Source organism: Trachemys scripta, chromosome 1, assembly GCF_013100865.1.
Source record: "Trachemys scripta elegans isolate TJP31775 chromosome 1, CAS_Tse_1.0, whole genome shotgun sequence".
NCBI lineage: Eukaryota > Metazoa > Chordata > Testudines > Emydidae > Trachemys > Trachemys scripta.
Genome location: NC_048298.1, coordinates 291361338 through 291376590, shown reverse-complemented (window position 1 = coordinate 291376590; position 15253 = coordinate 291361338). Strand labels below are relative to the sequence as shown.

General features: G+C 40.5%; 1 protein-coding gene across 5 annotated transcripts in view; it reads right to left on the bottom strand.

Moving 5' to 3' along the window:
- The window catches only part of FAM124A (family with sequence similarity 124 member A), a 76193-nt gene that overhangs the window by 3611 nt on the left and 57329 nt on the right, over positions 1–15253 (bottom strand). For 3 of the 5 annotated variants that reach the window (XM_034758533.1, XM_034758530.1, XM_034758532.1), the window contains 2 exons: positions 12444–13183; positions 4688–4756 (listed from right to left, as the gene is read on the bottom strand). In XM_034758533.1, coding sequence (XP_034614424.1) covers positions 4688–4756; positions 12444–13183 — 809 coding nt within the window. Of the gene's footprint in view, positions 1–4514; positions 4757–12443; positions 13184–15253 lie in introns of all 5 variants that reach the window. The other 2 variants (XR_004644118.1, XM_034758531.1) reach the window with 2 other exon arrangements.

Genomic DNA, 15253 nt, shown 5'->3' with positions numbered 1-15253 from the left:
TTCTCTATGTAATATTTTTAAGAACTATAGTATTCTATATGAGATTTCAAAAGGCTGAGCTCAGAAAGACCCTTTGGAAAGGCATCTAATTTTATTCCAATTTAAAAAAATCTGGCTCTTAAAAAACAAGTAATGTCTCATCGGACATTCAGTAAAAGCCTGGATTGATTGATTACATACTTACATAGTATGTGAAAAAACAAAACTATAGGAAATTGACATAAAAAAAAATCTTTGAAGCTTGTGTGTTGAAGCTCAGGGCAAAATTGGATGGGTGAGAGGAGCAAGTTACTCCAGCTCACCAGGTTTTCCTTTTTATCTCAAAATCCCAGAGTTTTTCTCATTCTGAATTTTAATATATTGATTGGGTTTTACTTAAAAGGTTAAATAAATCAAAGAGAAACTGTTTATTGGTATTCTACAAGTTCAACCAGCATGGACTTTTTAACTAATATAGATTATTATATGACTTCATTCATACTCTACTTCCAGCATTTCTTCTTTTAGTAAAGGAAGTTGAAGATGAATAGTGTAAATGCCAACCCCTGTTACTGTTCTTTCTCCATTCATTTCTTCACTAAGGGTGGTGAGAAGTTTGTTACTTTCTTCCTTTTGATTTTGACCGCTGACGTAAACCCAGAAATCTCATTCTCCCTCTTTTTCTCTGGAACTCACCAACGCTTCTACTTCTCTCTCCATCCAACTCATCCCCTACCTTATATTTTCTAGGAATGAAAAGGGCAGATTACTTACCTGTAACTGGATGTTCTTTGAGATGCGTGATCCTTATCTGTATTCCACTGAGGGGATTCAAAATCTGTGCTTCCTGCCTACCTTTTTTCACTCTTGTGAGCCTTGGAACAACTCGTTCCTCCATGGCTGGAATTCATTGACAGGGCAATGTCCTTCTTGGACTTGGAGGAAGACTTATGGCCATGCTTATGCGCATGCGTCCATGACTCATGGCTAGGTCCCTGCATTGGGTCTGTAGCACTGGTACTGGCGGAGCCAGATGGCGTTTCTGTGGTAGGGGGAGCGCTCTTAGGTTGCTCAGGCTGATGGACAGGGGGGATTCCCTGGCCAGGATCTGATTTTGGCCCCACTGCAGCCTCCATGAGGTGATTTTTGAGGGAAAGAGCTCAGCTTTCCCATGTACGGACAGGGAAGGAGAGGAAGATACTGCACCTTGATGTGATGTGGGATTTCCCCAAACAGTACAAACAGCACCGGTGCTCATCACTGATGGAAAACAAGCGAGGGCAGGAAGCCCAGATTTTGAATCCCCTCGGTGGAATACAATAGGGACCATCACTTGAAGAAGAACTTCACGGTCATCAACAGCCCTTTCTCCCCAGCCTTCCAACCTCAATTCTAATGATAGAAGGGCACCAATGCCACCACTGTCACCCATAGCCTTGCCCTAATATCATTACCCTGAAACACTCCAATTCTTAGTGTCAGTCAAAACCAGTATCTCCCACTCTTTGAAAAACACATCACCCTTCTCTTTTAACATTGCCCTATTTCCAAGATCTATTGTCTGAGCAAGGGACCCTTCTCCCCCCACTCCCGCCCATCCCCCCTACTCCTAGCAAACCTTTTTTGAATGGTTAATAACTTCCTGTATCCTTCTCCTCATATTAGTTATTTCAATATGGCTTCAACAGTTTGTATTTAAATCACTTCTTTTGAAAGCTTTACTGGAATTTCTCACATGATGCAAAATATCAAATTTTGTCCCCAGATACGCTTACATGCAATTCCCACAGACTGCAGCAGGAGCTTCACACACATCCAAAGTGAGAAATTAGGCCCAAATAAGCCAATACCTTATTTATTGTCCTCCACCTCATGACTTAACACAGCATGGTTCAAATACTCTACCACACAGCTAGTGTATCAGAACTGAGAAAATATCTCACCTCTGAAGCTTCCACATCCATTACTTGACAGCTTACAGATTTATTCAGCAAATAGCTTCATTGTTTATATTTTAAATGATATTACTAGATAAATTTTAAGAATTTTAAAATGGTAACAACTGGAATTTAGTGCAGATAGCAACCTACTGTTACTTTAATGCCTAGACAACCTCCAAGCATTGTTGTTGCTCATTTCTCACTACTGCACACCCCAATGGTTTTAGTGGCAAAGATGTGCTGTTTAAATCTTTCATTATCTATTACATTGATTGTAGAGGTAACAAGGTACTTTCACATCTGCAAAAAATTGTTTGCTCATTTGTAACTGTCCATGCCAAGGGTGCGTTATGGGACATAAACCCTGTTGAGTTCCCTTATGTATTGTAGATGAATACACCAACACATGAAGCTATGGTAATTCATAATCCATCTTTTCATCCATCGTAATCCATCCATCCATAATGTAATAGGCTATTTTTCTTAACGCCACACAGAACTAACTGAATCTTCGAATAAAATTACCAGCTTCATTAACAGATAAGGGATCAAGATTTCAAAAGAGTCAAACAGAATGGCTCAAATTGAATGGTAGTCAATGAAGTTTTATCAGAGATGACTTTAGAGCTATATTATTTTTATTTATGCAGAAGGCAAGATAAGTTATTTTAGAAATTATGCAGAGGCTGTTAATAGGTGTGTATTGATGAAAAAAGCATCAATTTGTATTTGAAGGCATTTCTGGATAGCCTATAGAATGCAGTATTTCATTTTCAAGGACACAAACAAATTATCTCATCACTTCCTGTGTTTGTGCAGGAAATTATTTTGTTATATCGTTGTCCACTATATGAATACAAAAAAAAGAACAGGAGTACTTGTGGCACCTTAGAGACTAACAAATTTATTAGAGCATAAGCTTTCGTGGACTACAGCCCACTTCTTCGGATGCTAATAAATTTGTTAGTCTCTAAGGTGCCACAAGTACTCCTGTTCTTCTTTTTGTGGATACAGACTAACACGGCTGCTACTCTGAAACCTGTCATTATATGAATACAGTTTACACTCACTAATGGTTCTGATTTTCTCTGCAGATTTGTTTTATTGTGAGATAAACTGCATGGCAAACAGATGGATTAAGTAATTAAAAAAATAAATAGTTGATAAATATTTAAGACAAAACATGCACCAGTAGAAACTGAAGCTAGACTCAATGGGACCCCCTGCAGGTGTTAAGAGTCCTTATTTGTGGATTCCTGGACTAGGGCCTTTGAAACATTAGATCACAAATACAGTTATCAAGTCAAATGACTTATACTAGAAGAGCTCAAAAATGCTTTGTGGGACAGATCTAACATGGGCAAAGAGGATGGTCTTATGGATAATGCAAAGGACTGGAAATCCAAAGGAGATATGGATTCTACTCTTGCACTGTGATGTCTTTGGCAAGTTATTATATCCCTGCACCACAGTTTCTTTATGTAAAAATATTTGTAATGAGATGACCTATAATTTATGGGTCACATTTTCAAATACCATCTTAAATTATATGGGCAAGTGCAATATTTGCTAGAACACTTTCAGAAGCCCTTTATCCCACATCATGGAAAACCATCCTAGCAGTTATATGTATTATTAGACTGTATAATAATCTCCCAAGTGAAGTAGTGGAAATTCCATCTTTTGGCACATTTTATACCAGACCAGAGAAAACACTAGCAAATGTAGATTAGTGGATACTCCTTTATTGGTAGAGAGCTGGATTAGATAAATGAATAGGACTTTTCCATCTCTAAATTCTCTGATTTGCTGGAGATCACAGAGGGAAACCATATTTTAGCCTGGATTAAAACTCAGGGGAAATTGGCTCTCAGTCCTGTGTTGAGGCCACTACACCATGCCTCTACTTACTAGTCAACTACTGTATACAGAGAGCTAGGCAGTCTGCTGTTCCTCTTTGCTTTTACCAATTAAATGTATATAAAAATTTAAAAAATAATAAAAGACTTGGAACCCATTTTCAGAATGTGATGGACCAAAATGAGACATGAAACATGAGTGAGAGAGACTGATCTTCCTTTGCTACTCTGATTTTGGACAGAGGAAAATAGAAAAACACTTGTTTTTATCTGTTAAAGTAAATGACATGTACATCTCAGCTGTTCTTTTTAGCATAATGCTTTTATATTCCCCACGTGGGGCAAATCTTTTGTCTCACTTCAGAAGCAAAATCTCATACTTTTTTTTTTCCCCCTCAGCCTCCTTACAGTTTGCTTTTTGCAATGCCCATTACCTCACTGCAGACTGACAAAGCACTGTCTGGTATATCTGTGCTGCTTGTGTTAGAAACAAAAGGTCCAGCTACACTGGAAAAGGATCAGCCATCTGACAGAACAAAAACCCTGTGTACAAACTGATACGCCACTTGTGCAGCCCCTAGAACACCAAAAAGGTTGATTTTGATTGAAATTCCAAATAGAGAGGATGATATATCTGCCCACATGAATACCCATGAGAGAACAATTGTTGATTGAACAGATTAGCTTATAATAAAAAAAATTATATATTTTTAAAACCTAATGCTTGGTCTGTTACCCATGCTCACTGTAGTCTTCACAAATCTTCATGAAGTCTATGGGAAATTACAATCTCTCCACATCAAAACAGAATTTTTGGAGGATATTCAGTCAAACATTCAGAAATCAAGGAAACAAGTTTTGGTGAAAGTTACAGAGATCTACAGAGTCTATGTTATTAGGGCCTCCTACATCTGATGAGAAGAATCCAGGGCTGCTAGTTAACGTTTTGCATGTTGACAGAAGAAAGGAAATTTCCACCTTTAAAAAAAAAGATTTATCTTATTAGTCATTATTTTTATTTCAGTAGTTCCTAGAGGCCTCAACTCTCACCAGGGCCCTGTACAAACACAGATAAGGGACAGTCCCGACTACAAAGATCTAAGGGCCAGATTATGACACCCTTCCTCACACCAATTAGTATCTTACTCTGTTAGATGGGCTGTTGTATTAACTTCGATGGAATATATGGACCCAAAGAGTCAAAGGTGTTAAAATGACCTTGTCAGAGATCTCTGCCTGCTTAGTACCATGGCAAACACATTATTACAAATCTGTTAAATCCTTTATTAAAGATACAGAAAAGAAGGAAACAGTTCAGCATTTGACATGTAAAGTATTAAAGATACCAATAACTGTCCCTTTTTGGGGGGGGGGAAGGGGGAGGGAGAAGAGGTTAGCTGAGATGAACTGGAGATGTTATTGCTATTGTTCGAAGTCTGATCCAGTTTCCTAGAAGACAAAACAAGACAAATACACACAAAAGGGGAGAGAAAAGAATAGCAAATATAGAAAATGCAGCTTCTGTCTCTGATTGACTTTCACTTGCAACCTCACTGGCAAAACACAGGCATGGCATTTAGTCTTATTAGCCTCTCTGAGATCTGGCAAACTCGTATCAGCACGAAGCTACTTAGAGCATTGCTTTTAGTTTCCTCTCTGGTCACAGAGTTTCAGCAATGTTGCAAAATGTCCAGTCTTGGCTGGCTAAGGCAGACTCTTATTAGACAAGAAGAAAAGAGAGGGATATGAAAGAGAACAAAGTGAAGGAAAAGGACACACATGAGCAGGGATGACAAATCTCACATCCCAGTTGATGGTTGGGATTTAGCCAGAGCCAGTGGAGGAGGTGACATCATCAGGATCCCACTCTCTCTCTCTCTGACCCAGTCTGGTCAGTACATCTCTCAGGATCAGGGCAACTAAGGCTGAACAGTGTCATGGTAGATCCCGGGGTTCCAGGCCTCTTTGTTTGGACTCATTCAAAGTCTTTCTCCCTTTTGCACCTTTCCCCATCAACATTTGTTGTTATAGATTATTGTGACATTTTATAAACTTTCACTCACTTTTTACAGCTGAGCTCACAATTACAGTAAATTTGTAGTCCCAGTCATCACAATAGGAATCTTATAACATTATATATGTACACTGGCTTTTTTTGACTATATGTTATGTTTAAAATGGCATTCGATATATTGATATTCTATTTAAGATATTTTTTTAAATAAAAAGATATAAAAGAGGTTGTCTCTCACTCATGGTGAAGGACAGAATGGCTGAAAGATCATTTCCTGTTGTACTGAGCTTCCAAGACCTCCATTTAGGATTGTGTGTTTCTATTAAAACCATCACTGATACTAGAGAACTCACAAACATCTAAGGCAGAAAAGGCAGAGCACATCTTGCAGGAGAAACACAGAGGACAAAATTTTTTAAAAACAGGAGGCAAAAGTTAGGTTCTTATTAGGGTGACCAGACAGCAAGTGTGAAAAATCGGGATGGGGGTGAGGGGGTAATAGGAGCCTATATAAGAAAAAGGCCCAAAAATCAGGACTGTCCCTATAAAATCAGGACATCTGGTCACCCTAGTTCTTATATCTGTAATTAAACATGTCTTATTGAGTCCACTGTTATACGAACGGTTTGTCGTTTTCAGCAACATGTCCAACACATGCCTATCACAAGATGTGGTGTAACTCATCCAGTGCACTAAATTCCCCAATAAAAATGATGAGAGTGAAAACAGACAATCACTATGCTCTTGAATGAACTCACTCAGAAAAAAATAAAAGATAAAAATAAAAGATAAAAATACCACATCACCTATGGGGCAACACTTTTCACAAAATGATCGCTCCATATATGACCTCTCAGTCCTTGTCCTCAAAGGAAACCTACACAAACGATGAAGCTTAAATTCATAACTTTACTAGATACTAAAAATCTAAAGACACTGGATTTATGGCTTAGTACAACAATCTATAAGCCACTAATCCCCTTTTTTGTTTTCTGAGTGCAGGAATGTTAAGAGGACACTTCACCTTGAATGGTCCCTTGAAATAGGTGTTAACTATTTATGCTAAATAATCTGTTCCACCTTGTACTTAGCTATGATGCTCTGAATACCTTTCTTAGACCTGAAGAAAAGCCCTGCATAGCTTGAAAGCTTGTCTTTTTAACCAGCAGAAGTTGGTCCAATAAAAGATATGACCTCACCCACCTTGTTTCTCTAATTTTCAGCACACTAAGAAATTAAAGGAAACTTTGTAAAGGCTATTCTTTTTGTCCTTCTGTCCAGTCAAAATCCCTCCTTGCCTTCCTTTCCTTTCACTGTTCATCAAATTTGTTCTATCCACTTGCACCATTAATGTAAGATGTCTCACATTTTTCTTTAATCACCATCCTTTAGTTTTGTTCGGCAAAAGTCGCACTTCCCCACCTTTTTGGGGGGCTGTCCTTGACTTTCTATTTCCTTTACACCTCCTTTGATTTCTAGTTAGTTTGTTCCCCTCTCTTCCCTTTTGTCCTTTTAACTGTAATTGCTCAGACTTTGAAAATGGAAATGCACTCTGCTATTTATCTCAAAGTGTTTGTAGCTATGCTGGTTTTGAAGAACACAGGCAAGATAGATAAAGGCAAACCTTTTACTGGATTAACAAATAAATTGTCATATACAAGCTTTTGATCCCTTTTTAAATAGTACAACTTATTTGATATTCATTTAGCTCAGTAACCTTAATTCTTCTTGTCTTTAAATATTTTGTACTGTACATATTTATCGGGGCCATACAGAATGCCTTCATTTACATAGGTGGAATACCTCTGCACTCACAGATTTACTTTTGGGAGTTACACTGAAATGCTTGACAGTATTTACTGAACCACTACATACATTGTAAAAATACAACATATGAAAATAATGACAGAACCAGTACTGATCACAGACAATCTTGCTCACACTAAATTCAACAACATATCTACCCTTGACTTCAACTGGAATAAGATCAGGCTGTTTGAGTTAATTTGAGGACAGACAAAGCAAAGATGCCACAACAAAACATTTTTGGAGGGTGTTATCTTTGCAAACAAAGGATATCAAATGCCAGACTCATCCATTAATACGCTTTTTTTCTTGCTCTTACTTAATCTAAGCTCCCTGATAATTGCATTTGCAGAACGGGTTAAGAGGATGGAGCAATCTTACTGGTTGGCAGGAGTCCCAACCCCTGTAAGTATACCACAAGATACACGTAGGTCACATTGCTGAAGTATATTAAAATCCCAGTCACATTAAATGCTTTCTTATTGCTCTGAAGTATAGATTTATTATTGGTGGGTATAAGTGATACTTTTGGCATGTGGAGATAATCAATCTGAGTATGTAGCAATCAAAAATATTCTTGTTAATAACACAAACCTATATGCAAGCTGAAAAATATTAGAATGTCATTCTGATGGGAGGTGAAAATTAATACGGATACTGTGACAATAGCCATGGAATGTTTAAACCCCTGTACAGTATCCTAAGCAAAGACATTAAAATGTTTTTCATTCAGTGTCATTATGCTGTAAATTATTGTAGTTGGAAGATTCACTATTAAAAACTGGAATCAGAGAGAATTTCACTGTTCAAGAGATTACTAATGGGATATGGACCCTTTAGTCTATAGAAGAAAAGCAGTAAGTGAAGGTGATCACAAGTGGTTACCACATCAAGGTAGTTTGTGGCCATTTTGAAATGAACTGATTATCCCAACCTAGTGCCTATCCAGTCCACATCACAAAAACCAGTCCAACAACTAAAATTAGTGGCAGTCTCAGCAGAAAGGCCAAGGACTGGATGGTCAGGAAGAGCAAATTGCCTTCTCAGCTGCAGTCAGACTTGAGGCACCTATATGGGGCAGTGCCGTTGCTGCCAGTGGAGCAAGGGGTAGAGCTACAGCCTAGGTGGGATCTGCAATAGCGAGGTGCGTGGCGTGGTGATCTTGCCAGAGAGAAGAGCTACGGGCACACAGCCGCTACATTGCAGAGATGGTCTGCGCACACCCAACACTGCAGAAGTGTGCAGAGGATGGAAGGAGATATGGTTGCTCAGCAAGTTCAAGCAGAACTTCCCACAACTGTCAGCATCCTGAGTTCCACCAAGCAAAAGGATCAAACCTATGGTACCTGTTCTGTAGATAGAGGACTTCAGTAGCAGGGGCACCTTTCACAAAGAACATTCACTGTCAACCTCCCCACTTTAAAATCGGAATGATGACATTCTTCTACATGTGAGGGTCTAACTTTCCTTGACACACATACTTAGCCCTATTAGCATTAATAGCATGTGGATTTAGGGGATGATCTGTCCCATGGATTTTTGAAAATAAAGTGCAAATTAATAGTGGGTGGGGGCTATTTTTATTGAGCAGAAATATAAATCAGAAAATATTTAAGAATAAAAGGTTAAGCCTCAGAAAACCTCTTTAGTAAAACAGTGGCTTTGAGGCACATGGTTAAGCAAAAAGCCACAATGTACATTAATGTAACTGTGGAGCAACATACCTGTTGTGTGTACAGTAACTCCTCACTTAACGTTGTAGTTATGTTCCTGAAAAATGCGACTTTAAGCAAAACTATTTTAAGCGAATCCAATTTCCCCATAAGAATTAATGTAAATGGGGGAGGAGGGGTGTTTAGGTTGCAGGGAAATTTTTTTCACCAGACAAAAAACTATATATTATATAGATATACACACAGCTGCCCCAAGCTCTCTCTGTCTCTCCCCAGTCGTGTCCCCTCCCTGCTCTATATGGAGAAGGGAGTGGGGTGCAGGGGGGAGGGGGACACCCTGACATTAGCCCCCCCTTTTCCCCCTTCCCTGCACAATAAGCAGGAGGCTCGGGGAGCAGCTCCAAGGCAGAGGGCAGGAGCAGCACATGGCAGTCGGGGGAGGGACAGCTGAACTGCTGATTGGTAGCCTGCTGGGTGGCTGCAGCACAGGGAACTTAAGGAAACGGGGAGCGGATAGGGGGGCTGCTGGTCCACCCTGGTTCCAAGCCCCCACCAGCCAGCTCCAATGGGCTGCTCTTCCTGCAAGCAGTGGACAAAGCAGGCAGCTGCCAAACGACGTTAGAAGAGAGCATTGCACAACTTTAAACGAGCATGTTCCCTAACTGATCAGCGACATAACCATGTTAACCAGGGCGACTGTAAGTGAGGAATTACTGTATCTTGATGAAGAGTGCAGTTTTGGAAAGCTTGTTATTTGTTATTCTATTTAACTCACTTGCATATGTTGAAGTGACTCTAAGCAGCCTTAGATACAGTATGGGTACTGTGCCTTTCACGACCTTTCCACTCCTATTGACCAAACTCTCCACAGAATCTGTCTATGAGTACATGCAGCTTGAGATAAGATTGAGAAGGCAGATTGCAGGGAGCATGTCTCCTAAACAGCTCAGGTTGCTTCTCTGCTTCTTTCTCCTTTTTTCTGGGTCTGATAGCTATTTTGCAGAACAAGAAGATTCCTGGGCCATCTATTGAGGTGTGCAGTTGGTCACCCAGTGTTTTAATATATATGTGTAAGCAGAGTCAGGATGAGCTCTACCCTGACATCTGGTGGTGAATTATGGCGAGTGTGGAAAAGAACTCCAGGGGCTGATCTTGTTTGCATAGGCACACCCACTTGCCTGGCATGAAACAACAGCAACTCAAAGTGGTTACTTTGGCTGGTGTGGGATCCCCAGTCTTCTCTGTTATTGGGGCAGGAAGAATAAAGTTTTGTTACCCTGATTCTGTGAATCCAGGGCAGTGAAACTGTTGTATGACAGAAGGACTGAGTGAGTCCTCCACCATTACCTAAGTAGCACTTGCTTGACAAGGGGCATGGGTTACAAAACCCAGTGAATGGAAAGAGGATGGGGACAGGTATTTGTATCTGATGGTATGGGCCCTCTCTGAGGGGTTGAAACACCAATTGCACTACCTCCTCGCTCCACTGTTGAATATCAGAGCTAACTTTTTTGATTCCATTAGAAGTCTAGTTACAGACTGCTGAGCTGAATTCACTTTGGGCCAATGGTGCACTAGCACTGGGGCTCCCCTACCTTGAGCTGAAATTGCTAAGAGCTGAAATCACAAAAGAGCTGAGATCACTGAGGCTGTGAGGGGGAGCCTGAAGCTATATTGCTAAGCGGCTGGCGGAAGAAGGTAGTAGAGTGGAGCCTTGCGGGACTGTTGGAGTGGAGCTGAGCGACTCACAGGTCGGTGAGCGGAGCGGCTGGAGGAGCAGCTGGCAGAGCAGAGCAGAGCCTTGTGGGAGCGGCCCAAGGGACTGCTGAAGTGGAGCAGAGTTGAGCGGCTCACAGGTCGGTGAGCAGAGTGGAGCAGCTGCCAGAGCAGTTCGTGGGACGGCGGGAGCAGCTCACGGGACAGCTGGTAGAGTGGAGCGGCTCATGGTGAAGGCTGCGGCGGAACCCGTCGGCCTCGGATCACGTAAGGTGCCCCTTAACACCCTGCGTGCCCCCCCCCCCGGGCTCTGGGGCTGCACTGACCAGGGACAGAGACTTTGGGGGGTTGTTGGACTTTTGGGACTTTGGTGATCCTTGGGTTGCTGGTTTCAAGAACTCAAGGGAAAGGGAACAGCCCAACTTGCTGGGGTGGGTTTTTTTGCTCATGGTTTGTGTTATGAATCCTGTTTGTGGTGTTTTTCCAATTTAATGCTGATGTCGTTTACCTCATGTTATTAAACATTTTCTGTTACACTCAGACTCCGTGCTTGCGAGAGGGGAAGTATTGCCTCTTAGAGGCACCCAGGGGGTGGTATGTAATTGTCCCGGGTCACTGGGTGGGGGCTCGAGCCGGTTTTGCATTGCGTTATTGAAACGGAACCCTTAGATACAGAACCCGGCCCTTGTTGCTGCCAACTTAGGGTACGTCTATACCCAGCCGCTAGTTCGGCGGCTGGCAATCGAACTTCTGGGTTCGACTTATCATGTCTTGTCTGGACGCGATAAGTCGAACCCGGAAGTGCTCGCCGTCGACTGCGGTACTCCAGCTCGGCGAGAGGAGTACCACGGAGTCGACGGGGGAGCCTGCCTGCCGCGTGTGGACCGAGGTAAGTTCGAACTAAGGTACTTCGAACTTCAGCTACGTTATTCACGTAGCTGAAGTTGCGTACCTTAGTTCGATTTGGGGGTTTAGTGTAAACCAAGCCTTAGATGGGCAGAAGGGTTACATATGTAAGGAAATAATTTGTACCATCAAAAATTCTGTTTACCTCTAATAAAGAGCTAGTCACTAATAGCTATTTTATAAAAATGTGTGGTCTGGGTATTCATGTTTCTTATAAAAACTGCAAAAACGTGCATCTTTAGCTATCAGTTCACAATCTTTCCCTTTTCCACACTTGGCTTATCTCAGTCTCTTCATTGCCTAACATGGGGCTAAGGGATATATGAACATCATGGTATCACCTACAGCTGTATTGATTTATATATTTTTACATGCACAAAGATTTGATAAGCTCTCTTTTTAGCAGTATTTTCTTGGGTCTGCCTACCAGAATATTGTTATGGAAGCCCCACCCTTTATTTACTGTTCTGGGACAAATTAGCATTCTTGTACAAATCAGCAAATATGTTTCTGTTTCATCACATACAAAATTAGAGATGTTAGAGAATACCTGCAAGAGGATCTTATTCCCATCATGGTCTTCTGTTTGCCACCTGCCTTCACTGATTGGGCTACAAGGATTGGGCAAGAGAGGAACAAGCTGTCCAACATCTTCTACTCGGAATTCCAGCACCGCTGACTCTGTAGGGGTTGGAATCTGGCCCTTAGGGAGTCTTTTTAAAGAGAACTGAATGTCTATATCCATGTTAGAATAGACAGGAAAGACACAAAAGTCCGCCTTTTTCTGACACACCGGTCTTTTCAGGATTAACTGGTACAGTTTCATAATGTCAATAAAGTTTTCATTCCTGCAGTATATGGCAAAGCGGATAATTTCTCTCCCATAATGCACTGGGCGGATGGCCCACAAAGGGGTCCCATGGGCCAAAGTGAAGAAGTCCTGACTGCATGGCATGTAAGGGAGGAACTTGCCTTGCACTCGTTCTGTATGGTGGTAATGCCAAGGTGGTCTCTGAAAGGTTTCATGGAGCTGTAAGATTGGTTCTTCTCCATATTCCTCCTGCAGAAACAGAATGACTGCAAGGGCTGGCTGAGAAACAGCAGCCTTACCAGACTTCCTGTGCTTCCTTGAGACCCGTCTTTCTGAGACTCGGAACAACTGGAGGTCTGGATGGATCCATGCTAACAGTTTATCAATGGCTTGCTGGAGAACTTTGGATTCACCAGGGTCTGCAATGATATGTATACTAACAAGGAAAGGGTCCTGATTGTCTTCCACAGAAAGTTCACCTGATAGTATAAAAACAAAATCTGTATTAGGTTTTAAAAATTATTTAGCAATTCCTCATATTGTGTCGTGATTTATGTAGATTATGAAGGAGAAATACATTATTCAGTCATTGCTCAATCTCGGGTGGCTGAATGCCACTTGTCCCTCTAAGACAGTCAGTTACAGTGATTTTTCTATATCAAGCTGGCCTACAATAGTCAGCAATATCTAGAGGTAAATATAGCCATAAATAAAAGAACCTAACAGAAAACAAACTAGTATTTAGACTACTCAAAATGGGCTAGGCACTATACATTCCAGTGTAGAAAGAGACAGTCCCTGCCCCAAAGAGTTTACAGTCTGAAGGGCAAAAAGCAAAGAATTGGGAGAAAGTGATACAATCAACAAACAAAATGGTCAGGATCAAAATGGATATCTGGCTTGTTCATTCCATGTTTTTGTTTTAATTTGTGCCACCCGGCTTTGTGCATGGAATTTACACAATGGAATTCTATTCTATCACCTTGCCATTAGCGTTTCCCACCGAGTATTCAAGGGGCCTGAAGGCAAGTATCAGAAGATTTTATATACTTAGTGAAGATGTATCTGCTTAGTAATAGGAAGTAGTACAAACATCATGGTATTCAAAAGCCGAATGTCATTCAGGCAAAAATTACTTGTTACCACTCAAACGCATGAGGGAATCTCTATGATGTAGTCCCTGAAATCTCCCTGACTACATAGAAGCAGGTTGGGCTAATACCAAGTGACAGCTGGTTGGAGGTCAGTGGAAACATTGCCAATTTCACTCTGTTGAAGTTGTGTGTGAAGAGAGGTGTATATAAGCAGAGACCACAGACAGCTCAATATATCACTTGGCTAATTTAGCTATTTAGTTGAAATTAGGGCTGTCAAGCGATTAAAAAAATTAATCACAATTTAAAAAACTGAACGCGATTAATCGTGTAATTAATCGCACTGTTAATAGAATACCATTTATTTAAATATTTTTGGATATTTTCTACATTTTCAAATATATTGATTTCAATTGCAACACAGAATACAAGTGTACAGTGCTCATTTTATATTTATTTTTATTACAAATATTTGCACTGTAGAAAACAAAAGAAATAGTATTTTTCAAGTCACCTAATACAAGTACTGTAGTTCAATCTCTTTATCATGAAAGCTGAACTTACAAATGTACAATTATGTACAAAAAACCTGCATTCAAATATAAAACAATGCAAAACTTTAGAGCCTACAAGTCCAATCTGTCCTAGTTCTTGTTCAGCTAATCGCTCAGAAAACATTTTCAGAAGATAATGGTGCCTGCTTCTTGTTTACAATGTCACCTGAAAGTGAGAACGCAAATGTAAACAAACTTGTCTGTCTTAGCAATTGGCTGAACAAGTAGGAATGAGTGGACTTGTAGGCTCTAAAGTTCTACATTGTTATATTTTTGAGTGCAGTTATGTAACAAAAATAATATATATTTGTAAGTTGCATTTTCATGATAAGGAGATCACACTACAGTACTTGTATGAGGTGAATTGAAAAATACTATTTTTTTGTTTATAATTTTTACATTGCAAATATTTGAAATAAAAATTATATAATGTGAGTACTGTCCACTTTATATTCTGTGTTGTAATTGAAACAGATATATTTGAAAATGTAAAAAAAATCCAAAATAATTAATAAATTTCAATTGGTATTCTATTGTTTAACAAAAAAAGAAGAACAGGAGTACTTGTGGCACCTTAGAGACTAACAAATTTATTAGAGCATAAGCTTTCGTGGACTACAGCCCACTTCTTCGGATGCATATAGAATGGAACATATATTGAGGAGATATCACAAAAGAGCTAAAATCACAAAAGAGCTGAGATCACTGACTGCTGTGTTAACTAGTGGGGGAGCCTGAAGCTATATTGCTAAGCGGCTGGCGGAGCAGTTTGCGGGGATGGCTGGAGGAGCAGAGTGGAGCCTTGCGGGGATGGTTGGAGCGGCCCAAGGAATGGCGAGCGGAGCGGAGCTGAGCGGAGCAGCTGGTAGAGCAGAGCAGTTCGTGGGATGGCAGGAGCGGC